Here is a 27,048-nt window from a genome sequence, read left to right as displayed (position 1 = left end):
CTAAATATTTACAGAAACTTCACTGTGGTTTTCTGGACTCTCTGATCTGGTCCTATCACCTTTAGAACATCTCTGCTAAGCAACCTGTGGCACAAAGGATCACTGAAAATGATTGAAGAAACCAATACGGCATAAAAATTCTTCAGGAAGCTTTTTTTTTTTTTTTGAAATCCCCTAGTACCACCTGGAATCTTGGAAAACCAAGGAGATGTATTAGAAGCCAAGAAACATATGCACTTACATCTCCCATTCAGATTGTGCGTGTCCATGAATGAGAAAGCCTCGTCGCAGTTTGTGCCCTGCTCGGCATAGCTCTTGTCCATTGAGTTCACCATCACAGTCATCTCCTGTCGGGTGCTGCTCATGGTCTCTTTCCGCTTCTTGGCCAGTTTCCTTAGGATAAAGAATTCAACTATGTAGGCATGCATTTGAATGGGATACAGAGCTTTGGCATGTATATTGACAGACGTTCAGGAATAACATCTACTGAATTAATCCTATTCATTCAGAGATGGATGTATAGTGCCTTATTTGTGGCAAGCACTCTGCCAGGCTGCAGACACAGAGATGAAAAACAGGTACTGTCTATCCTCAAAAAACAAAACAAAACAAAAAACCCCAAACAAACAGAAAGATAAAACACCACTGCCTAAAACACTGTTTCTCCTACCATAAGCTAGATTAAAATGACCAATGATTCTAGTACAACACAATCATAATCTGCTAATTGTTACACTCCTAGAGTTACTAAGTTTTTACGAAATTATTGTCAACATCACCATATACAGTGTCAAAGAGAAGACTCCCCTGAGTAAGTATTTTCCAAGCAAAAATGAAATAACAGATGAATCTAAAAGGCACATTGTTAAAACTAAAGAACAGAACCAGGTGAGGAGTCAAGAACATATAATTGGAATATGTGCATACAGGGAGCAGAACCTGACACAGAACCTACAAAGCTCAGAGAACTCAGGCTGTAGGAGGATCAAGGGGAAGGTACTGAATTCTCAAAAGGCTATGACCCTGTCCCAAATCCCAAATGAACCCAGATTAGTTCCCATCAAGCTTTGTCACCCCCCACAGAGCAGAAGGTTTAAAAATGTCATGTCGCTGGGTTCCCTGGAAAGTTCAGCAGGAGTAAGACTTCATTGTTCCCTCTTTCAGTGGAAGAGAATGAAAAAAAAGGCAGAGAGATTTCTAATTCTTTTGGAGACATAGGTTAATCCTGGCCTCTGCATCCTGCTCACTGACCACCAAAAACTCAACATCTAAAATGACTGACACCCGTACAAAAGCCAGACCTTAAGGAAAACTAACATAAATAAACAGATAACACAAATTTTTATAGATCTTGCTACCAGAGATTGTTTTGTGTACCCAAGACAGACAAGATGAGAATTAGAGATGCTTAAGGAGAAGGTATACAGTGAGAAGGTTTAAGAACACCCACAGCACCATATTACCAAAAATACTATGCCCTAAAATATTCTAATTGTGCCCAAGCACTTAACAGCATCTATGAAAGAAAACTGCACTCCTTCTAGTAAATCATCTTGACACTGATTGACCTAGGACACAGTAGAATTTAAAATGAGCCACATAATCAAAATCACACCCATATTAGGTGATTGCTAATGCAATGTAAGGCACTGACAACATAAGAACATATGGATAATCTTTGTTATCATTTCTAAATGACATATAATCCAAGTGCTTTCTTGCCTGTAGTTACAATAATATTTTAATTTCATATTTTGAAGGCAGAATGGTTTCATTAATAAGTTGCCTTTTTATTGCAAAAGTTGTTAGAAAAAAGATACATTTTTAAACAGAAAAATGAAAATCACTTATAACATCTCTGACAGTGTTAAAGTTACAAAGATTTTGAAAGGTGAGCCTGCATGACTCCTCTGGGCACTGACACCACCCCTCTATTGCCTCATGGGGATCATGATCATCCCTTCTAGAGCCTCTCTCCTCCCAGCTGGCCATGCTAGTTGAGCCTGGATGTTCTCAACACATGTTCTGGACAGAGGCAGCACTGGAATCCATCTCCATAGCTGCACTTAAAATAATACATTTTCTCTTCACTTCTGAATCTGCCAGATCACTGGAAAAACATTCTCAGGCCAGGTCTCCTCAGGAGCACTGAAGTGGAGGACTGAGATCATTAGCTCCATAATTCAGGCAAAATGCCTTCTTTTTGCTTGAATTTCTTAGATTTGCTTTGGACTGATTTATGCTAGTAATTGCCTCAATATTCTTTTTTGTTCTGCCTATAAAGAGAAGCATCGTGAACTTTACTAGGCTTTCCTCTTTGCCTTTTCTTGCTTGAATTCCTCTAATCCTAAAGGTTAGGAAATGACAGATACTGCGCTTCTTGTGTGGTTGGCTGGGAGGGATATAAGGGCCAATAAAAGCTATGCTTGTACTGGAAAAATTCTTTCTCCCTTCTAATCCTCCACATGCATAAACTAATTTCAGTGATGTCACACTAATCACTTAATTGCTGATCTTTAAGCACAAAAGAAGCCCTGTAAAGACTGTGAGAACATGCTCAAATCAAACAGAGGTCCAGGCAGACACCATAGCATTAAGCTCATATCCACAGGACATACTGTATGTTTGTGAACCACCTTCTAAACCCAGTTCTCGATGTCTTCTGCAAGCCTTCATGCATTAACCCTACACATTAGACACCTTTTTACTTTCAGCAGATGTCACAAACATGAATGTCTCCCTGGGACCAGGCAAGTAATATAAGTGGAGGAAGACAGTGTAAGACAATAAAGGGTCGTGGAGAGCTGGAGGGGAACAGTAACTCAGCTCCCGCACACCGAGGCCCCATGGAGGTTCAAGTCATTTCAAGTTTCAGGAGAAACTAGACCTGACTTTATATCAAATCTTAATTTTTACGTGTTGTCAAATAATTCAAATTTAAAAATAAATCATTACATAGCCCAAATAAAGCATGTTTGTGGGCACTTTTGTTTTTGATCAATAACAGCACTTTGGAAATGTCATTGTATTGAAATTGAAGAAAGTTATAATATAATTATCATCAAATTGCTTTCATTTTCTTTAATTTTTATTTTTAATTTTTTTTTTATTGAGACAGAGTCTCATTTTGTCATCCCAGGCTGGAGTGCAGTGGCACAATCTTGACTCACTGCAACCTCCACCTCCCAGGTTCAAGTGATTTTCGTGCCTCAGCCTAACAACTAGTTGGGACTACAGGTGTGAGCCACCACACCCAGCTAATTTTTTTGTATTTTTGTATTTTTAGTAGAGGTGGGGTTTCGCCATGTTGGCCAGGCTGGTCTCAAACTCCTGACCTCAGGAGATCCGCTTGCCTCAGCCTCCCAAAGTACTGGGATTACAGGCATGAGCCACTGCGCCTGGCCAACAAGTTGCTTTCAAATATACATCATCTATCACCCCCAAGTTCAATATGCTTTGAAAAAGTTTACTAGTGCCTAGCCAATGCTTTACACAAAGCTGTTGACACAGGGACAGAAAGTGAGCACGCGCCGTAGGAAAAACGGTGCTGACAGACCTGCTCCATGCGGGTTGCCACAAACTTTCAATTAATTTATGTATTTATTTATGTATGTATGTATGTATGTATGTATGTATGTATGTATGTATGTATTTATGACAGAGTCTCGCTCTGTCACCCAGGCTGGAGTGCAGTGGTGCGATCTTGGCTCACTACAAGCTCCGCCTCCTGGGTTCACACCATTCTCCTGCCTCAGCCTCCCCAGTAGCCTTTCAATTGATTAAAAATACAATATACCCAAAAGAGCCATAAAGTGAAGCACAGTAAATCAACGTATGCCTGTACAGGTCAAATGCTCTTGTCTATAACTACAGACGGCTGAAAAGGATTACATCAAGAAATAGACTGTTAGGATTGTCGATAAGTAACAGTTTGTTTCTCTCTTTTTCTTTCTTCCTCTTTTGAGAGTCCTGTTTCAGATCTTAACTTTTTTCAAGCAAAAAGTTGGAACACTATCAGAAAAGCTTTGTGGACTTAATGAAACAAAGTCTTTTGTGTAGGAAAACTAAAGTTGAAACAATTTTCTCTGCAATCTTATGTAAAGACACAAGTAAATTTTTTTTCCATTTTGATTTACAACAAATGGTTTGCCGAAAATATTTTCATCTCCAATCTCCAAACTTGCGCTGCATGAATCTCAAAGGCCCTTAGTAATTAAATTAAAGGTTCTTATGAATATCTATAAATAGATCATAAAAATTTAAAGAAAGGACTTGGTGGTTTCTAGTCTGGCATGAAAGGAGTTTGGAAGTCATAACTTTTTCCTAACAGTAAGTCAAAGCTGAAAAAACTGAAAATTAATAACTTTTCTTAGATTTGTTGGAGAACTGAGGTCACAGGGCAAACCACTGCCCCCGAAATTGGAGAGACCAAAAGGTAAATACAGAGAATTACAACTTACTGGAGCTGAACTTCATGAACAGAAACCTCTGTGAGAGCCAGAACCTAGCCAGGAAAACCTAAACTGTAGCTGACAAACTGCTGGAGCTCAGTGTCGACATGTGTCAGAGGTAAAAACTTCAGGGGGAATTAGTTTTAAGGTGGCTCACACATTTTTGTGAGTTTTACCTCCAGGAACCCTACCAGGTTTTCACAGAGAAGATTTGAGACAAATCCCCTCAGGCCTCCAGCAAGAAGCACTGGGAAGTAGCCACTCTGAAATACATCAGCAGTCAGCAGGTTTATTCTGTTCTTAACAAAGCCTGCTCTTAAGAGAAGCTATGTTTACCAGCACCGAAACTGCCAAACTTTTGTCAGAGCCTAACTGACCTGGGGGAAGAAATACAACTCCAGCCCACGTTAGCCATCCTATCCCAACTAACGGTGGTGGAGAGGAATAATGAGAAGTATTTGTGAAGTCCACAGTCCAGAGGCACAGGTTCACTATAGACTAAGACCTAATCATATGACTATAGAGTGCCTCCCCTCCCCTCACACCTTACACCATGTTACTAAAGGCCTATTTACTACAGTTCCTGTTACTCAATACATCATGTGTAGCTTCACACACACACACAAAAACCCACAAAACAGTGTGAAGAGACAGAGCAAACAACAGAACCAGACTCTGATATGGCAGAGGTGTTGGAATTAACAGAGTGGGAATTTAAAACAACCATGATTAGTATGCTAAGAGCTCTAATGTCTAATGGATAAAGTAGACAGCATGCAAGAACAGATAGGTACTGTAAGCAGAGAGATGGAAATTCTAAGAAAGCCAAAAAAGAAATGCTAGAGACAAAAAACATTGTAACAGAATGAAAACGCCTGTGATAGTTCATTAGCAGACTGGAAATGGTTGAGAAAAGAATCTCTGAGCTTGAAGATTATCTCAGTAAAAACCTCCAAAACTGAAAAGAGAAAAAAGACAAAAACAAAAACACACAAAACGTCAGAATATCCCAAAACCATAGGGCAACTACAAAAGGTGTAACTTACATGTAATGGGAATACAAGAAGGAGGAGAAAGGAACAGAAGAAATATTTGAAGCAATAATAACTTTTTCCTAAAACTAGTGTTTAAAGCATGTCATTTATCTTCCAAACATTTTGGATTTTTCCAGTTATTTTTCTATTACTGATTTCTAATTTTACCAAACCACAGATCCAGGAAGCTCAGAGAACACCAAGCAGGATAAATGCCAAAAAATCTACACCTAGTAATATCATATTCAAATTGCAGACAATCAAAGATAAAGTCTTAAAAAAAATCCAAGGGGGGAAAAACACTTTACTTACAGAGGAGCGAGGATAAGAATTACATTGCACTTCTCCTCAGAGACCATTCAAACAAGAGCAAAGTGAAGCGAAATATTCAATATATTGAAGGAAAAAGCCACCAAGCTAGAATTCTGTATCTTGTGAATTTATCCCTCAAAAAGTGAAGGAAAAATAAAGACTTTCTCAAATACAAATTAAGGGAATCTGGGCAGGGCATGGTGGCTCACACCTGTAATCCCAGCACTTTGGAAGGCTGAGGTGGGCAGATAACTTGAAGTCAGGAGTGTGAGACCAGCCTGGCCAACATGGTGAAACCCTGTCTCTACTAAAAACACAACAATTAGCCGGGCATGGTGGCGCATGCTTGCAATCTCAGCTACTCAGGAGGCTGAGGCAGGAGAATCACTTGAACCCGGGAGGTTGAGGTTGCGGTGAGCTGAGATCGCGCCATTGCACTGCAGCCTAGGGCAACAATAGCGAAACTCTGTCTCAGAAAAAAAAAAAAAATTGAGGGAATCAGTTGCCAGTAGATCTGCCTTGTACAAAATATTAAAAAGTTCTTCAGAGAGAAGAAAAATGATAGATCAGAAACTTGGAGCTACAAAGAGAAAGGACGAACATGACAGAAGGAATTAGTAAAAGTAAAATAAAATATTTTTTAAAATTCTTAATTGATACAGCAGAAAGAAGTTTGTTCAAAATAGTAATAGCAACAAAGTATTTGATGATTATAGCTATAGATAAGTGAAATGAGTAACAGCAATAAGATAAGGGACAGGAGAGGAAAATGGAATACTTTGCTATTATAAGAACTTTCACTACCTGTGAAGTGGTACAGTGTTATTTGAAAGTAGACTTGGACTAGCTGTAAACATATGTGAACTCTAGGGCAACCACTGAAAAAAGTAACAAAACATTAAACTAATAAAGAAGACAAAATGGGATAATATAAAATGCTCCATTAAAACCAAGAAAGGCAGTAAAAGAACAGGAACAAACAAAGAATAAGAGCAACAAATAGAAAACAGTAATAAAAAAAAAGATATCCAATGTCATCAATAATCATTTAAATGTCTGTAGTCTAAATATATCCATTAGGCTATGCACTAGGTGGCTCACACCTATAATCTCAGCACTTTGGGCAGCAGAGGCAGGTGGATTGCTTGAGCTCAGGGGTTCAAGACCACCCTGGGCAACATGGTGAAACCCTGTCTCTACCAAAAATACAAAAATTAACCAGGCATAGTGGCACACACCTATAGTCACAAATACTCAGGAGGCTGAGCTGGGAGGATTGCTTGAGCTCAGGAGGCAGAGGTTGCAGCAAACCAAGACTGCGCCAATTCACTCCAGCCTGGGCAACATAGCAAGACCCCATCTCAAAAAAATAAATAAAAAATAAACCAATTAAAAGGCAGATTATCAGATTAAAACACACAACTCAACTACATATGATCTACAAGAAACTTATTTAAATATAAAGACACATAGATTAAAAGTAAAGAGATGGAGAAAAATGTACCATGCTAACACTAATCAAATGAAAACTGGAATAAGCTGTATTAAATTCAGACAGAGCAGACTTTAGAGCAAAAACAATTACCAGGGATAAAGAAAAGCATTATATAAGGATAAAAGGGTCAATTCTCCAAGAAGACATAAAATTTTTTAACATGTATGCACCTATACTATAGAGTCAAAATATATGAGGCAAAAGGTGATAGAATTGCAAGGAGAAATAGATGAATCCACTACTATAGTTGGAGATTTCAACCCCTCTGTCAGTAATGGACAGCTCAGCAGGCAGAAAATCAGTAAGGACATGGTTGAATTCAACAGCACCATCAATCAACTGGATATTACTGACATCTTAAGAATCCTTCATCCACCAGCAGCAGAATATACATTATATTCAAGCTCACAGGGTACATTCACCAGATAGACCGCATCATGAGCCATTAAACACAGCTTAACAAATGAAAAAGAATAGAAATCATACAATGTCTGCTGTGAGACCACAATGGAATTAAATTAGAAATCAGTAACATGAAAATGGCTGGAAAAATCTCTAATACTTGGAAGATAAAAGATGCATGTTAAATAAAACATAAGTCAAAAAAGAAATCTTAAGAGAAATTTAAAAAATATTTTGAACTAAATGAAAATTAAAACACAACTTATCAAAATTTGTGGTATGTAGCAAAAGAGGTGCTTAGAGTGAAATTTGTAGCATTGAATGCATATATTAGACAAAAAGAAACATCTAAAACCAATAATCTAAGCTCCCACCTACAGAATCTAAAAAAAGATAAAATTAAATCTAAAGAAGGTAGAAGAAAATAAAAAAAATTAGTGCAGAAATCAATTAAACAGAAACAAGAAGTCAATAGAAAAAAAATTAACAAAACCAAAAACTGGTTGAAAAGATTAGTAAAACTGATACACCTCTAGCCAGGCTAAAAAAAAAAAAAAAAAAAAAAAAAGACAGAAGACACAGATTACTCATATTAGAAATGAAACAGGGGACATTATTACAGATCCCATGGACATTAAAAGGATAACAAAGAATATTATGAACAACTCTATACCTACAAATATGATGACCTGGTTGAAATAGACCAGTTCCTTGAAAGGTGTAATCTGCCAAAACTCACACGAGAAGAAACAGACAATCTCACTAGGCCTATAGCTATTAAAAAATTGAGTCAATAATTAATAACCTTTCAAAACATGAAGCACCAGGCTCAGACAGTTTCACTGTTAAATTCTACCAAATATTTAAGGCAATCATACCAATTCTCTGTCATATCTCCCAGAACATAAATAGAGAATACTTCCTAGCTCATTCTAAAAGGCCAGCATTTCCCTAATACCAAAACTGAAGACATTACAGAAATAGAAAACTGCAAACCATAATTTCTCATGAAAACAGATGTAAAAATCTTCAACAGAGTACAGCAAACTGAATCCAACAATTTATAAAAATAATTATACACCATGACCAAGAAGAATATATTTCAGGTATGGGAGGCTGGTTCAACATTTGAAACTCAAAAAATGCAATCCATCACATTGACAGGCTATGGAAGAAAAGTCAGATGGTCATGTTAACAGACGCAGAAAAAGAGCTAACAAAATCCAATACCCAGTCTTGATAAATGTTTTCGGCAAAGTAGGAATAGAGGGGAACCCCCCTCAACTTGATAAAAAAAAAGATCTACTAAAATGCTATAGCTAATATTATACTTAATGTTGCAAAAATAAAAGCTTTCCCACAAATACCAGGATCAAGGCCAGAATGTCTTCTCTCACCAATACTTTTCAATATCCTCTTGGAAGTCTCAGTTAGCTAATGCCATAAGACAAGAAAATGAAACAAAATATCAACAGGTTAAGAAGGAATGAATCAAACAGTCTTTGTCCACAGATGACATGATTGTGTAAAAAATCCGAAAGAACCAACAAAATTAGCTCCTAGTACTAATAAGCAAATGTAGCAAGGTTGCAAGATACAAGGTTAATACACAAAAGTCAATACCTTTCTATATACCAGCAATGAGCAATTGTAATTTGACATTAAAAACATAATACCATTTACCTTAGCATCTCCAAAAGTGAAATAATTGGCATAAATCTAACAAATATGTACAAAAACTATATGAGGAAAACTGTAAAATTCTGACGAAAGAAATCAAAGAACTAAATAAATGGAAGATTTAATATTGTCCACATGTCAATTCTTCCCAAATTTATCTATAGATTCAGTGCAATCCTAATCAAAATCCTAGAAACTTATTTAGGGTTACTAACAAACTGATTCTACATGGAGAGGCAAAAGACCCAGAATAGCCAACACAATACTGATTAGAAAAAAGTTGGAAGGTTGATACTACCTGACTTCCAGACTTACTATAAAGCTACAGTAATCAAGACAGTGTGGTATTGGTGAAATAAGAGACAAACAGATCACTAGGACAGAAGAGAGAGAACAGAAAGAAACCTACATAAATACGATCAACTGGCAAAGGAGCAAGGGTACTACAATGGACAATAAACGGTGGTGGAACAACTAGACATCCACATGCAGAAAAATGAATCTAGACACAGGCCTTACATCCTTTACAAAAATTAACTCAAAATGGATTATAGACCTAAATGTAAAATGCAAAACTATGCAACTCCTAGAACATAACATAGGAGAAAATCTAGATGACCTTGGATATGGCAACGACTTTTCAGTTAAAATATTAAAGGGATAATCGATGAAAAAAATGATGATAGACTTCGTTCAAATAAAAATTCCTGCTCTGTGAAAGACACTGTCAAGAGAGAAGCCATAAACTTGGAGAAAATATTTGTAGAAGACATATCTGGTAATGGACTGGTATCCATAATGTTCAAATAACTCTTAAAACTGAACAATAAGAAGACAAACAATGGGATTAAAAAATGGGCCAGAGACCTTGATGCCTCACCAAAGTTGTATAGATAGCAAATGAGCATATAAAAAGATGCTCTGCACCACATGTTATAAGGAAAATGCAAATCAGAACAAGATACCACCACACATCTGTTATAAGGCCAAAATCTAAAAAACACTGACATCATCAACTGCTGGCAAGAATGTGGAGCAACAAGACTCCTCATTCATTGTTGGCAGGAATGCAAAAGGACATAGCCACTTTGAAAAACAGTTTGGGCCGGGCACAGTGGCTCATGCCTGTAACCCCAGCACTCTGGGAGGCCAAGTTGTGTAGTGAGCTGGCAAAGGGATTGTGACTAGCTCAGCATTCCACTGGAGGCTATATGATCAAACAGCAAATTGTTTATCATGAATGCAGGATGTGGGCAAACTCAAACAGCGCCTGTTGCCAAAAGGTTTGCCAAGGGCCATCACTTCCTGGTGCTGGACTCCTTGAAGTTATCTCCTGAGACATCTAGTACTCATTGTTCGAGGAATGCAGTCTCACAAGCCTGCTGCTGTGAACCAAATGGCTGATTGACAATTACCTGACAACCACCACCCCTCTCCTTGCTATCTCTTTTTCCTAATAAACATGGAGGGCTGTGTAAAGCTCAGGGCCCTTGTTCACTAGAAGAAAGGTGCCCCCTGACCCCTTCTTCCAAATATACTCTTTTGTCTTTGTCTTCTATTCCCACGTTCATCCTCCTTTGTTCAGTCCAATATAGGGTCATGGGGAGCTTCATAAAGGTGGGTGGATCATTTGAGGTCAGGAGTTTGAGACCAGCCTTGCCAACATGGTGAAACCCCATCTCTGCTACTTGCTACTTAGGAGGCTGAGGCAGGAGAATGGCTTGAGCCCGAGAGGCAGAGATTGCAGTGAGCCAAGATCGCACCACTGCACTGTCACTGGGTGACAGAGTGAGACTCCATCTCAAAAAAAAAAGAAAAGAGAAAAACAGTTTGTCAGTTTCCTACAACATTAACATACTCTTCCCATATGATCCAGCAGTTATGCTCCTTGCTATTTACCCAAAGGATTTGAAAACTTATGCTCACACAAAACCTCCATAGAGATGTTCATATAGCTTTATCCATAACTGACAATTTGGAAGAAACCAAGGTGTCCTTCAACAGGTGAATGGCTAAACTGTGGTACATTTAGACAATGGAATATTGTTCAGTGTTACAAAGGAATAAGCTATGAAGTCATGAATAGGCATGGAGGAAACTTAAACGTGTGTCACTAAGTGAAAGATGTCAATCTGAAAGGCTACATAATGGCAAAAACTGCAATTGCTTTTGCACCGACCTAATATTTTATTATTCCAACTACATAACACTCTGGAAGAGGCAAGACTATGGAGACAGTAAAAGGATTAGTGATTGTTAGAGGTTAACGGAAAGGGAGGGATAAACAGGCAGAGCACAGAGGAGGTTCTAGGCTGTGATCTTATTTATATGATACTATAATGAAGGATGCCTGTCATTATAGAGTTGTCAAAACCCATAGTAGATGCATTATGAAGAATGAACCCTGACTGAACTATAGCCTTTGGTGATAATGATGTGGCAATAGAGCCTCACGGATTATGATAAATGAGGATACTGTGTGTGTGTGTGTTGGCAGGGGGGTGTCAGAACTATATGGGAACTCTGTATTTTCTGCTCATGTATGTGGTGAAACGAAAACTGCTCTAAAAATACAGTTTATTAAACATTGCAATACTGTTTAGAAAAATAATTGGAGGGAGAAAAATTGTCATAGCTCGAAAACTGTAAAGTAGAATAAAGGTAGGACAGGAGAGAAATGCGGGGTGAATTCAAATTAAAGGAATGGTTATTATACTCTACTATTTCCTGAATATTTCTTTTCTACAGTAAAAATGTTTAAAAGTATGAAATGGAAATATGGGAAACGGAAGAAAAACCTCTTGGCAAATTATGTTTATGATGGGTATGAATCACAACCGATAAAGAAACCATGATGAAGAATGAACTCTTCAGCAATGTGTCCTATGGGAGAGCTGCAGGACAAATTGCTGCCAACTAGGAGAACAAATTGCCACCTGGCTGGAAGGAAGAAGAAATCACTCCTCCTCCAATTTCCCGCTCTGAAGCCAGACTGAGTAGCAACTGGGAGAGGAGCAGGATGGACGGGCCCATTTGCCATGGGTATCGGTGGATTCAATATGGATGCTCCTCCCAGTCCTGGTCTATTGCCATTCAAGGTCACAGGCCATGGTTCCCCAGAGCCTGATTGCCCCTACCCTCTGTGATAGACCCTGCCATGCTAGGTTATGTCAACAGATTGTCACTGGGGAAATGCTTGTTAGCACTGAGCCAAAGATCACTGTTGGCCACAGGAAGGGTGTTTTTCAAATACTACGGGGATGGCAAAATTCATGCAAAGGTAAATCACACATAGACTAAGAATGAAAGGGTAAATGGCTCTCTGGTCCTGGCATCTACAATTACATGTGTGCTTAGACTTAATTAAGGGCTGCAGTAGGAGCTGGTAACAAGAATAAGTGTTTATTTTTTATTAAAGAAGGGATGAAATTATTATTGGTTTAGTCAAACAATGCATATATTATACCAAATTACAAGATCCAGTTAAATAAACCAGAATGAATAAGAGGTTGTCACATTAAAGATGGATCTGTAAGAATTAGCAGATCATGTTGCATTTAAAGGTAAAATTTTAAGGAAGAAACATACTGGTCAGATATTTAATTATTTCAATTCAAAAGAACTGTATTTCTGCAACAGTTGACAGAAATACAACATGAAAATAATAATTACAAAAATTTATGTAGGACTTCAGATTAGCCACGCCGCACTTTATGTTCATTAATTCGTTTAACTCTTACAACAGCCCAATGAGGAAACTGCCATTATTATCCCTATCTTCCAGAGAAGGAAACTGAGGCACAGTGGTGCTAAGCTGTCCATGGCCACATGGCTAGAGAACTTTAGACATCTGGCATTGTTTTCCCATGTTGAGATAAAATGATCCTAGGAATCTGGAATCTACTGGCATCACTAGCTACACTTATGGTTGCTTATGTCTGGACACTGTTCATAAAGTTCCCAGCTTGGACTTTACAGCTGTTGACCGAGGTGAAAGTGTTCTTCTAACATCGCTAACTGTATCATCACTTAAGAAGCCCACTCTAGAGACAACACACTATGGCGCACACTACCTACCCAGCCACTCTCTGTTCTTCATTCACTAGTTAACAGACATACGTAGATCACAAAAAAACAGTTTTTTTTAAGACAAGTCAGGGTTTTTATCTTTGTTGGGCCTCTGCTGTAGAGTTCACCTTTTTACACCATGGGATTAGATCAAATGACAGACGGAAGGACTCTCAGAAAGGCTGATAGGCTAAAAAGAAACCAGACAGAAGGACTTGCATATGTATCTTCCTATCTTGCCAATTGAGAAATGGGTACAGGTTTTAATCACATATCGCTTTAGGCTACAACTTTATTTTGGATGACCTAGTGGTAACAACGCCACATGATGAGTCACTGGTGAGGAAGGGTGTCTGCAAACGAACTTGCACCAGGGCAAAAGAAGCAAAGAGGTGTATGGATCTCTTCAGCAAGTACCTGTCAGGATCTCTTGGTACATGTGTGTATATAACACATATATATAACCATGTGTACTGCATGTTGAAGAGGTTCAAATAATAGTCTTATTATACAAATACAATAAAAATTAGTCTTTCTCAAACTTACAAGTTGAAAATCAAATATTTGGAAAAGATTGGCTTTCTTTTAAAACAAGTTGAAATTACATGCATCTATGATCACCTCAAAACCATGACACAAATGTCTTGCATGACTCTGAGATGATAATTAAGTTATAATAAACAAAAGAATCATGATGATATTATTTATGGCAACAAAATTCAAGGAATCATAAGTTAAACCAACATGTGAGACAAAAAATACACCCAATATCCTTATATGTTAAATAATTTTTATTTTCAGAACTAAAAAATTAAGAAAAGAGCCTGCTGTTTTCTGGAGAGGGCATGAGTACTTGAAGTTTTCTAACGGTTGAGTGTTCAATGGATCAAAAGGAAACATTTTCCTATTCTTTAATTTCAAAAGAATCTCTGGTTAGTAAACATTATCCTTACGTGCTTGGAAGCCATTGTTTTTGTTCTTAGCCAACAGGTATTTTACTATGCTCCTGGGCAAATATCACGTGCCAGCTGGGTGAGGACAGGGCTTTATGCCTCTTCTATTCTAACATCTCCTGTTAGAAAGTGCCTGGCATGTGGTAGGCACTCACCAAACATTTGTTTGTTCTTATTCTGCTTGTCTGATTAATCTTAATACCTTACTTCCTGATCATAAAAAATATATGATAAACATAATTGTGCATAAGAGAGAGGCATGACAGACAGATGGACACTGACTGATGCATGTCTAATGATCCTGAAGGTTCCAGCTCAGGGCTTGGTGACAACTCTCACATTTCATGGCTTGATCCTGTGGTCTACCACTTTTCAAGTTGTTGAAAGAAAAAGACCTTGGAAGTTGAAAACATCTAACCACTTCATAGGTATATATATTTTAATTTCTGAATTTTTCTTTTTCTTTTTCTTTTTTTTTGAGACGGAGTCTTGCTGTGTCGCCAGGCTGGAGTGTGGTGGTACGATCTCGGCTCACTGCAACCTCCGCCTCCCAGGTTCAAGCGATTCTCCTGCCTCAGCCTCCCGAGTAGCTGGAACTACAGGCGTATGCCACCACACCCGGCTAATTTCTGTATATATATATATTTTTTTTAGTAGAGTTGGGGTTTCACCATGTTGGCCAGGATGGTCTCGATCTCCTGACCTTGTGATCCACCTGCCTCGCCTCCCAAAGTGCTGGGATTACAGGTGTGAGCCACTGCACCCAGCCTATTTCTGATTTTTTCTAAGTGATAAAGAGGAATATAAATACATATACACACACATATATACATATTTTAAAACAACTTCATTTATAACTTGAATTTAATGTTATTCATATAACAATATAACAGCCCTGGAAAAAAGCCTTTGGGTCGATCTTGAAATGCACTTAATTATCACTGTCTCTCATTCCATATCTGGCTGGGGCACCTTCCCTAAGTCCCTTGGATATCGTTCCCACCAAGGAAAAACTTGTGAGCTCTGTTTCCTCCTTTCCCTCTCATTTTCTACCAGTCCCTGAGCCTGGAGCGGGAGTGCCCCATATGGATCAGTTCCACCGTGTTTTCAGCTGGGGTCCTCTGAACACAATGTGGCAAGACCTGCACATAAGAGGCATTCTGCCCTCCAAGATCCACCTGCAAATAGATCCCTCCTGAAACAACACCCTCCACTTGGGAGTAACCCACAGCTCACGTGAGCGCCTAACGCCATTCCCCAAACCACCTGAAGATTTTTAAACGCTGAAATAAGTCAGCCATAAAAATAATAGATGTAGTACCTGTCATCCTTAGTAATATTTTGTTTAGTTTTATTTCTCACATCATGGCAATATGAATCCAGAGGGGCTGGAACCGGTGACAGCACAAGAAATATGAAACTGGTACAATCCATAGTCAAGCAAGATGGGAATCAAGTGACATTAGTGATAGTGGGTCCCCACTCACAGCTGGCATTATCTGGAAATTTAACGGTTTCAAAAATGTCACTCTGCAGCAAGATTAAATTGGTATACTGTTGATCCTCTATCAGACTATAAATATAAGTGAGAAAGAGAAGAATTTTTAATGCATGTCATATTGGAACACTACCTCCACCTTCCTCTTGATGATGTTTGTTAAACTCGCTAAAAAATTCTGGAATGTCTCTATGTAATAAAAACAAGGCAAGCCACTGATGTCTGCACATAGGACAATGGGGGCCTGATAAAATTCCATATTCTGGATCCCACTTTAAGCACTGACATTATAAAATCCAAGTTATCCCTTGGATGTGCAGATTTAAGTATCCAAGAATCTCATAAACACAAAGGATAAAATTTTTTTTAAAAAAACCTTTATATTCCAAGTTAAAAACATAGATGCTGATTAATTTATGTGTGAGTAAATACCTCCTGTTTGTTCAGGAGCCCTGTTAACTGGCGTGGAAAGCAGTAACTAAGAGAGGTTGCTTCAGGTGCATGAATGATAGCCCAGAAAAGGATTTCTCTTTCTGGAGGACCCAGATCCCATTCGCTGGGCAGAATGGTCTCCTGAAGGCGTCCACCTACTAATCTCGAAACCTGTGAATATATTTTATTAGGCTGGTGCATAAGTAATTGTGGGTTTGCCATTAAAAGTGATGACAAAAGTCACAATTACTTTTGCACCAATCTGGTACATTACTTGGCAAAATAAAATTAAGGTTGTGGTTGGAATTGAGGTTGCTAATAAGCTAACTTTAAAAAAGGAAGATTATCCTAAATTATCCAAGTGGGCCAGTGTTATCACATGACACCTTAAGAGGCAAAATAGCAGGTCAGAATGATGGGTGTGAGAAGCACTCAACCCGCCCTTCCTGCCTTTGGAGATGAGGAAGGGGCCACAATCCAGGGAATGTGGGTAGTCTCCAGAAGTGGAAAAAAGGCCAGGAACGCAGCCCTGCTGACACCTTGACTTTAGCCAAGCAAAACCTGTGTCAGACTTCTAACCTACTCAACTATAAGATAATTATTTTGCTTTAAGCCACTAGGTTTGTATGAATTTATTTACAGCAGCAACAGGAAACTAATACAAGGCATATAATCAAACAGTGTTCAGAATTTTAATATTTTATTTCCTACAGGCATTTCTGTGGTCATTTGACTAACCATTTGGCTTTTCTAAAACATCCATCTATCAACAATTCTTCCCAACATGGGCCTACATTTTCTTACTAACTTATCCTAAACAACTGTCACTTTACTGTAAAAAATGCCTTTTTCTCCTAGGAAAAACATAAAAATCACACTTTAAAAATCTTTAGTTCTGATTCTGAATTTCTTGTTTCACAGATATAGATCTCAAGATGAACTAGCTATATTGCAGAACTTGAGTATACTGGTAGTGAAAGGTTCTTACTTGTTAATAAGAAGGTAGAAAGCAAACAATTTGGGCTTTACATGCTATTTATTTGTGTTTGTATGTATGTGTGTGGGGGGATATTGGGGGCTAGGTGGGAATGATGGGGAATAGAAGGAATGGTTTTTTCAAAAATTAAAATGAAGTCTCAAAAGTATCACCAAAGTTGTGTTATGTTAACGGAGTGATGCATTTTTTTTTTTTTACCACACATTTGCCAACATTTGCTATCTGTTACAGAAATGCTCCTCAGTCTGATGGGTGCAAAGATGGCATCTTATAATTTGTTGATTTGCATATACTTGATTATATGTGAGGTTTCACATCTTTTCAAATGTTATTCAGCCTATATTCCTATTCTGTAGTTGTCTGTTTATATATTATATCCCTTTTTCTATTGGGTTGTTATTTTTTGTTGATGTCTACAAATTCATTATATTTAGGCTACTGATACTCTGACATATAAGTATTAGAAATGTTTTCTCCTAATCTATAGCTTGTTTAAAATTTTGTTTATGGTTATCTTTTGGTATACAGAAATTTATAATTTTGATATACTCAAATGTATCAATTAAGTCTATTATGATTTTAGGACCTTCCCTACCCTGAGGTCATAAAGATATTCTCTTATATTTCACTATTTACCAATGGCCTTTCTCTGCTTAGTGAACACAGACAAAGGGGATGAGTTAGCTGCTGGCATGTCGGGTAAGCAGACAGCACGGCTACTGATGGTGAAAGTGGCTGATGTGAGCCTAGAAGCAATGGCTGACCCACTTCAATGAGCTCCCCTTGTGGTCAGATCGTGGTCTCTAAATGCCATTTTCCAGTAAAAGAAACCAGGGTTTATTAGAGAAATGACTGATTCCAGCCATGGGGCAGACAATACAGAAGATGAGCTAAGAATATCCTGTTGCACCAGAAGATTTCCAAAGTTTTGGGGTTACATTAAAAAAAAAACACAAGAGACAACTTGAATGAACTCCTATTGGCCAAAGGTGAGATACTCTGAACATCCAAACAGTAATTACTCTAAAATATTCAAACATACCACATATGTTAAAATTACTGATAATGACACTACTGGTCATCTTACAAAATCCTAAGGCACCAACTCATTCTGAAATTGGTAAATAAGAAGAATAAATTTCAGACATTTATCTTGAGTTTCCTATATGAACTGCATTTCACAGTAACCTAGCAGGTGAGTAGAGAATGACACTTAATAAATACAGAAGGAATGACAGAATTAAGATGTCATCATTTTGAAATCCCTAATAAAATAATGGATCAGGCAATCATTACCAGTAGCTTAAAAAACCATTAAGTGAAGGGCTGATGTGGAACTTTATAATGGATGGATGAGGTTGGCAAAACTGCAACTCACTAATCAAGTTCAGCCTTATATGCTTCCTAATGTAATGCAAGAGGAAGTACAGAACACACTTATGAAAAATTCTTACCAAAATAAGAAAGTTGAATCAATTAATCCTCTAGCGCTAGCCCCAGTTCACAGGAAGTCCAGATAACCGAGGGACATGTTAAATGACACCATAAGAATGCATCAGTGGGTTTGGAATGTAGGGGAATTCTACAGGATGAAGGGTTTATTCAACAAATAAGTAAGGTAGGGATGAACCATATTATTCCACATAACAAATAAGGAATCATATATAAAAGGTTATGTGACTTGCCCTGGGTCACAAATGAATCAAGTATGGGATCAGAATAAAAATCCAGGTCTCTGTTACTTTTATTCATTTTTTTTTCCCAGTACATTCTGACCAGGATGGCTGGCTTGACAAGCTGAGTCAGAACCAACTTTCAAATGGGCAATCTGGTTTTTCCAAGTTTCAATGGCAATGTGTAGAGAAATGAATTGAGATGCACATGCCATATGAAGCCACTGAAGAGACTGTTGCAAATGTATAGTTCAAAACATAACAATAAGGCTGATTTTTGAAAATAGAAAAATAGCTTCACTTGTAATTGAGTGTTTCATCCTGAAAGAGGGTTCTCCTTTTCCTCATTGACTGTCTTTCCCCTTTTCTTGTGATTGAAGAGTCACAAGATTTAAATAAAAAGAGAAAATTGGAGCCTACTCAGGTGGCAGTTGCATGATTCTTAGAAGCAAATGACACAGACACAAAAGACATTTCCTGCAATGTACAGCAGACTTTCAAATTATCTTTCTCTAACTAATTAGCATTGTAGAAAAGTGGGGTTCCATCATTAAAGAAGCCATCTGCTTATCTGGGAGCTGTCTAGCCAAAAGTGCTGGCAACTTTCAGGGAATACCTACCAAGCAGGTACCGTACTTTCTTTTGATTTCTGAAGTGAGGAGAAAGACTCTACCATACTTCTCCCCAACCCAAGGAATTCAAACACAATGACCTAGTCTGTGTCATGCAATGGATGAAGCTTTTCACTCACATCAAAGAGTTAAGAGAGAACAAACCTAGGAAGAAGGTATTTGAAAGCTCTCCTTGTATATACTACACATACCAAGAGAAAATTTATGGTTTTGCTTAATTTCTCAAATGCCTGTCACACCCCTCACCATATTAAATGTTATGAAAGCTGACATATATTGGCATTCAACATAAACCACAATTCCTAAACTGTGTGAAGTGTTATCTTGAGCAGTCTGAACAGATCAGACTTCTCTGGGGAGGGGACAGCAAAACTGAGCCCAAAGCATCTTCAATCAGATGCAAATTTCTTTTTCAATCACGTAACTGGATTGCGCTGGTGGCTGGTGATAGGCATGCTGCACTGCGGATGGGTCTGTCCACTCACTTTGTCACAAGGAGAGCATTTGGCATTTCATTCTGCTCATGATGCTTGAAGACATACTTCTTTGAAAATAATTCTTAGTCCTTTAAAAATAAATAGTTCTTTAAAAAATATCTGTAATATCTGAGGTTGACTTAGATTAACAGAAAATAGAAAAGCCTTTTGTTAATCTATCCAACTTTAGGCCACTGACTTGATGCTTCCTTAACATTTCATTTTGATAAGACACAAGAATTAACTCTTGACTCTTAGAATTACTACCATATGGCTATGCATTTCAGTTTATTTATAATTAGTCAACCAGTTTTTATTTATTACTTATTTATTTATTTTTGAGACAGAGTCTTGCTCTGTCTCCCAGGCTGGAGTGCAGTGGTGCGATCGTGGCTCACTGTAACCTCCACCTCCCAGGTTCAAGCAATTATCCTGCCTAAGCCTCTCAAGTAGCTGGGACTACAGGCATGCGCCACCACGCCCGGCTAATTTTTGTGCTTTTAGTAGAAACAGAGTTTCGCCATGTTGACCAGGCTGCTCTCGAACTTCTGACCTCAGGGTGATCTGCCTGTCTCAGCCTCCCAAAGTGTTGGGATTATAGGTGTGAGCCACCGCACTAGCCTATTATTTATTTTTGAGATGGGGGTCTCACTATATTGCCCAAGCTGGTCTCGAACTCCTGGGCTTGCAATCCTTCCACCTGAGCCTCCTGAGCAGCTGGGATTAAAGGTGCAAACCACCATGCTCAGTTCAAAAAATACTTAGAAAACCAAATAAGGTATACGCTGCCTATAGTGAAACCTTGGTGTCATTCTGTGGAATGCCTTGGAGGCAAAGCTGAGAAGTGGGTACATAATTCTTAGACAAAGAAAGTCCTGCTGAGCAGGAGAATAATATGATAGACATTACATTTTAGGAAAACTGATTTTCCCTTTTCTCTTACCTCCTTCTACCTCCATTAACCACTCTCTGTCCCCGCTCAGATGAAAACTTATTTCAATGAGTAAATAGCAATTGGAAGAGATCCCGTCCCCAGCCCCCATACTGTGTCAGTTCCGGCTTTCCTTATGAAAGAGATGGAAACTTTCTAAAATCTTGGTTTCCTCATATGCTTGACAGAGAAAGCATGTCATCTACTTTGTAGAGGGTTGATGAAGATGAAATGAGAATACATGTAAAGCACAGTTCCTATACCTGGTAAGGACTCAACAGATAGCAGGTAAAAATGAGACAAAAAATTTCCCTAATGGCTTAATTTTGTTTTCAACAGCACTGTGATTTCTTCTTGGATATCTGGATATCCATGAAAGATGTCTTTTCCAGTATTCATTCTGTTAAATCAACCAAAATCTGGCCTGAAAAAACCTCCATATTTGCATACTTCAGTTCTTATGGACAAACCACAACCTATCTTAGCAGGTCAGTGTTAAAAGAAAATCTTTAGCCAAATTAAATTTAATGGAGTTTAATTGAGCAAAGAATGATTCTTGAATTGGGCAGCCTCCGAAGCCAAAGTAGGTGCAGAGACTCCAGTGCAGCCACGTGGTGGGAGACAATTTATGGACAGAAAAAGAAAAGTGAGGTACATACAGAAAACTGAAGTGAGGTACAGAAACAATGAACTGGTTACAGTGTGGTGTTTGCCTTACTTGAACCCAGTTTGAGCACTTGGCCACCTTTGGCCAAAACTTGGTGATTGGCACAATCACAATCATTGGTAGGTTACAGTCTGTTTAGGTTACAGTTCACTATGCACAGGGAAACCTGTAGGCCAAAAGTAAAATATGCAAGGAGAAGGTTTAGGCTAAACTTGATTTAGTATCAGCGGACTGAAAACCTGAGCTAGGAGTGTGCTTCTGTAACAATAGCCGGGCCCCAGAGAAACTCAGCACCAGACTTCATCCACTCACAGGCAAACAACTATTCAAACAAGGCAAATGCCAAGCTGTAACCAATGGAGCTGTTGTACCTCACTTTTGTCTTCTGTGTGTCACTTTCCTTTTTCTATCTATAAATTCTCTCCAACCTCATGGCAGCATTGGCTCTCTCTGAATCTCCTCTTATTCTGAGGGCTGCCTGATTCACTAATCATTTTTCCTTGCTCAATTAAACTCTGTTAAATTTAATTTGTCTAACATTTTCCTTTTAACAATCCATTCAACATTGCATAAGCATCCCCTGTGAGCTCAGCATTGGGCTAGGTACTTGGGATGCAGGGTGACGATGACAGCCCTGGCCTCTGAGAAACTCACAGGTACTGGGATAGACAGCATGTGAAACCAGCCACCACAGCGACAGAAATACAGGCTCCACAAAGTGCCAGGGAACATGGGGAAATGAGTGAGTAAACCTTGGATTATAATTTGGATAATGCTTTTCTTCATGACCATTGCTATCCTAGTCTTCCTTGACAAATCCCTCCAATTATATTTGCAAAATAAATATCCTGTCAAAATCTGCAATAGTTCAGTGGGAGGAAAAACAGAAAAAAAAAGAGACTTCAAGTCTAAGTTGTATCAAGTGCCTCTATTTTTCAAGGGCAATCACTTGACTATTATTTCATCTGATTATTCTCATTTTGTTCACTGAGATCTTACCTCATAAGGGTTTTGTACAGTCTGTTGATGAAGAAACTGCCCTCATGCTGATGGTTCTCATGAATGATTATAAAGGATATGTAGGGTTTAATAACATCCATCAGCACATAAATGCTTACATTTAGTTCAAAGAAAACTTAGGTATTAAGAGCATCAATTCAATGTAATTCAACGATAATTGAATTAAAGGTAATTCAATGGATGACCAAAGATAACACCCCTATTACAAAGCAAACCAGCAATTACAGACACAGGTGTCAAAACAGATACCCAAGAGTTAGATTAAGTCTTGGCTCTTTTTCTCAAAGGAGTCTTATTCAGGAGGAACTACAGCTTTCCTAACTCTTTCCTAACAAGCTTTCCTCATTTAGTGGATCCACCCACTACACATTGTGTTTTATCTTGATTCTCTCCTTGACAACTGGTTTTAAGTGGGACAGGTTCACATAAAGAATGCCCCAATCCTGCTGGTGGAGGCATAAATTTCTCAGCCTTTTCAAAATAGCAAAAGAAAAATGAATCCCTTTGTGGGATATATGTGTGTGTATGTGTGTTGAAAAGTAAGAGTATCTTATGACTGTTCTGTGCTATATAAAAGAACTCTGATAAATGGCTTGCATTATGTAATGTCTGCATGCTCAAAAAAGCAAGTTGGTACACAGTTTGAAGGACATAAATTCAGAAGCACTAAAAATACTTTAAAGTTCGGAAGTCATCACTCATAGTTTCCACATTTTCTCGGTCTTGTTTTTCCCTTCCTCTCTAATCTTTTATCTCCTTCCCCTTTAATTCTTACCATGTTTCTTCAGCAATTTCATTAAAATTTGCAATTCTTTATAATGATCTAGTGATTGTACCATGCTGTCAAAGAAAATCCTAAGCTCCCCACTGACTTGTAGCCAAGAGGAACTCAGAAAAATCTTAAAAATTTTCCTGAGTTCCTGGATGTGATGGGAAGGGAGGCCAGACACACCTCGTTATAGCGCCCCCTTTTGGAGTTTAGGCACAATAACTGACCAGCATTAATGTTAAAATAGAGATCATAAGATTGACTAAACATCCTCTTTGTGGTAACAATATATCAAACTATAAAGAATACCTAAGGCAAGGGTTAATTCATGCCTGCAAGCCACTGATTTTGCTAAACAGGTCATATTGTGGCTGACTCTGACATAGCACGCTTATCTTAAAACATTCCTTTCTGCTAACTCCAAGTTTTTAGACCAAGTTTTGTTCCTTTAACCAATTGCAAATTAAATAATTTATTTAATTCTTTATTTTTAAAGATTTAAAGCCCGATCTCGGCTCACTGCAACCTCCGTCTCCCGGGTTTACACCATTCTCCTGCCTCAGCCTCCGAGTAGCTGGGACTACAGGCACCCGCCACCACGCCTGGCTAATTTTTTGTATTTTAAGTAGAGACGGGGTTTCACCGTGTTAGCCAGGATGGTCTCGATCACCTGACCTCATGATCCGCCCACCTCGGCCTCCCAAAGTGCTGGGATTACAGGCGTAAGCCACTGCGCCTGGCCAGAATAAGCCTCTTAAAAATCTTTTAGAATTTAGTTTTTCCATTAACAGAGCACTGGTTCCTCAATGCACTCTAAGGTGAGCATCAGGAGATTAGAACTTGGATAAACACTGAAGCTACAAACAATGTCTTCACTGGAAGCCAGGGGACTTCCCACGCCCTGCAAGTCTCCACGATGTACTGCATGAGGCGGGGAGCTCCATCAGTTTCCCTCCACACTCTCAGCCCTCTCTGGAAAGAAATCCTGGCTATGATCATTCATGGAGAGGTTTTATCTTCCTGAGTTCTAAGAACCAAGAACACGTTCTGAAAAAGTAGCCAAAGAATCTAAATTCAACTTATTCTTTGGGGGCATCACACCAGTGTTCTATGCAAGAAGTGTCAGAGAAATGTCAAGGTGGGCACTGCTCCTTTGTATGCGTGTGTGTTTTAAACATGTAGAAGGTTTTGACAACCATTACCCATGCTTCATGCACAAAAGTAGGAAAGGAGAAGACAGAGGACAATTGAAAATCAAAAAATCTCTGTCCTTTGAGCGCTACACTGACCCTCTCCCATGGCTCCCCATGTCCCCGCAAGAGTGCAAGAGATAATCTGCTGTTTATTCAAAACCACCTACAGAAGTTAATAGACAGTTATAAACTAATTGAGTGCCTCTGTGGTGCCATCTCCGCATTCATCTTGCTTATTCAATTTAACTCCCTTAGTCTTCCATAAGGCACAGTGTCCCTGCTGCTCTGAACAGTCGCTTGCTGCAAGAAAGGCCCTAGAACAACAGGAAGCTAATAGTTTAACTGTTCTTCTAAATTTGTTTGACAAAACTGACATTTAGTGCATTATGTCACGTTGTTGGTAATCTGCGATTTACCCCTGGGCGTGCAGTGGATGCTCATTTTATTTACCTCTCATAGTTAAAAGCGTAATTAATATTCCACTCTGTAACAAAGATTAGAGATTTGACAAACATTGTAATTTAAATTCTCCATTATAGCAAACATTAAAGTCAAACATCTTCCACACGCCCCACTGCATAAAGGACACGTGTAGCTGTAATTTAACTTTTTAGTTTTTAATACCACAAACTAATTTCTGCTGTCAGTTTAATGAGCTGGAAAACACAAATCTTGTTGCTCTCTATGTGGGCACGGGCTGGGAGAGCTGAACTGAAGGGAAACAGCGCACCAATTTCTTTCAAAACATATTTCTAAATGCGCTAAACAGATTGTGTTTCTGTAATCTTGTAAATACAATACGATACTACGGATCCCTGATACCACGTTAATGGTTAAAAAAAGAAAGTGCAAAAATAAAACATTTCAAGAAAGAAACAAAGAAATTAATCTGGCATTTTCTGAAGTAAAGGTGTACATGTGTAGTGATGTATGGAAATATACGAATACTGACCACAGACAAAACAAAACAACACAAAGCCTCACTGGGCATACTGAGACTTAGCTATGAGCAAGGTGGTCTTTACGATGTAAATTGGTGACAGGGAGCCATTGCTAGGGCACTAAAGGTGGAACAGGGTAGCCAGCCTGCGGAAGGAGTTATCAAAGAAACAATATAACCATTCTAATTCATGCTAATTTTCACTGGTGTCTCAGCTTCATCAATTTTATATGACTGATTAAAATTGCTATGTAGAATACCTTTAGGCAGCTAAAACGGCTCGTTAAACAAGGAAGCTAGCTGGGAATTACCAGTAATGTAACGAATTTGTATACTAGGAATTTGACGTCTTTAGAAAGAATGTAGGTGGAATATTTGTGTTTAAACTCCCCTCCTCCATCAGAGCTGGGCACAGGGGGAAGAAGGAAGAAATGCCTAGATCCCAGGGGCTCGGGTTCCTCTGCTCTTCCTTCTTGATAAGCAGAAACCTACTGACTTGCCGACTTGTGCACAAGACTTCATTAGTCACTGCCAACTTCAATCTGTTTCAGTTATTTTACATTCGAATCCCAGGAGGATGCGTACTCTCTGCTGCAATTTCAGGCTAAACCAAAGATAAACTGATTCACTTTAGAAAACGACAAGCCAGCATGTTCCAACTTAAACTAACATCTCACAACACAGAAGAAAGTATGTGTAAATATTATTAACCTTGCCACAGTATTAAATGAAAGAGATAGAAATTTCTAGGGAAGAGGGTTTCAAAATGGACTCAGAGTTACTCTACGCAAAGCTATTTCCATAAGCAACATGGTTCTAAAGTTCAATACCTCCACTTCCTTTAAACCAGCATATATGCAAGAATCCTCCCTCAATAGATTCTCCAGAGAGGGATACCTTGCACTCTCTCAAGAATCCCATCAGCTTCACTGGACGAGTAACTTGATTATTCTTGCTGAATATTAATAGTATATTGGTTAACAGCATTTAAAATAAAAATATTAGCCAAAAAGAGCATCTACTTCTATGAAATACATGTAATTTCCCACAAAATGCCTAGGCATGCCCCATGGAAATAATATGTTACCATATGACTCAGAAAGAGTGTGTCAATAGTTGGGAAAAAACCAAAAAACAAAATTTTTGAAAGGGGTAACCAAATGAAAGATTTAGTCTTTCAGAAAAACAAAACAAAATAGGAAAAATGATCAAAAGTAAATTAAAACAGGTATATTGCCACCCTGATCACAATGAATGAGAGAAAAAGTATGAAAAGAAAGACATCAGCAGAATGTATTTTCTTCGCCTTACAGGATGAGCAATAACAAGTTTTACATATCTGAACTGCTATTACTGTTATATGTAGATATGACAGACTGTGGTTCTAGAATTGAACAAGTTATTTGTTATTGAGATTAATTAAAA

General features: G+C 38.4%; 1 protein-coding gene across 10 annotated transcripts in view; it reads right to left on the bottom strand.

Moving 5' to 3' along the window:
• PTPRM (protein tyrosine phosphatase receptor type M) overlaps positions 1-27,048 on the bottom strand; it is an 835,156-nt gene that overhangs the window by 158,857 nt on the left and 649,251 nt on the right. For all 10 annotated transcript variants that reach the window (XM_030810737.1, XM_030810732.1, XM_030810734.1 and 7 more), the window contains one exon: positions 242-393. In XM_030810737.1, the coding sequence (XP_030666597.1) occupies positions 242-393 (152 nt within the window). The remainder of the gene's footprint in view (positions 1-241; positions 394-27,048) is intronic.

Source organism: Nomascus leucogenys, chromosome 4, assembly GCF_006542625.1.
Source record: "Nomascus leucogenys isolate Asia chromosome 4, Asia_NLE_v1, whole genome shotgun sequence".
NCBI lineage: Eukaryota > Metazoa > Chordata > Mammalia > Primates > Hylobatidae > Nomascus > Nomascus leucogenys.
This window is presented reverse-complemented; position numbering and strand designations above follow the sequence as displayed.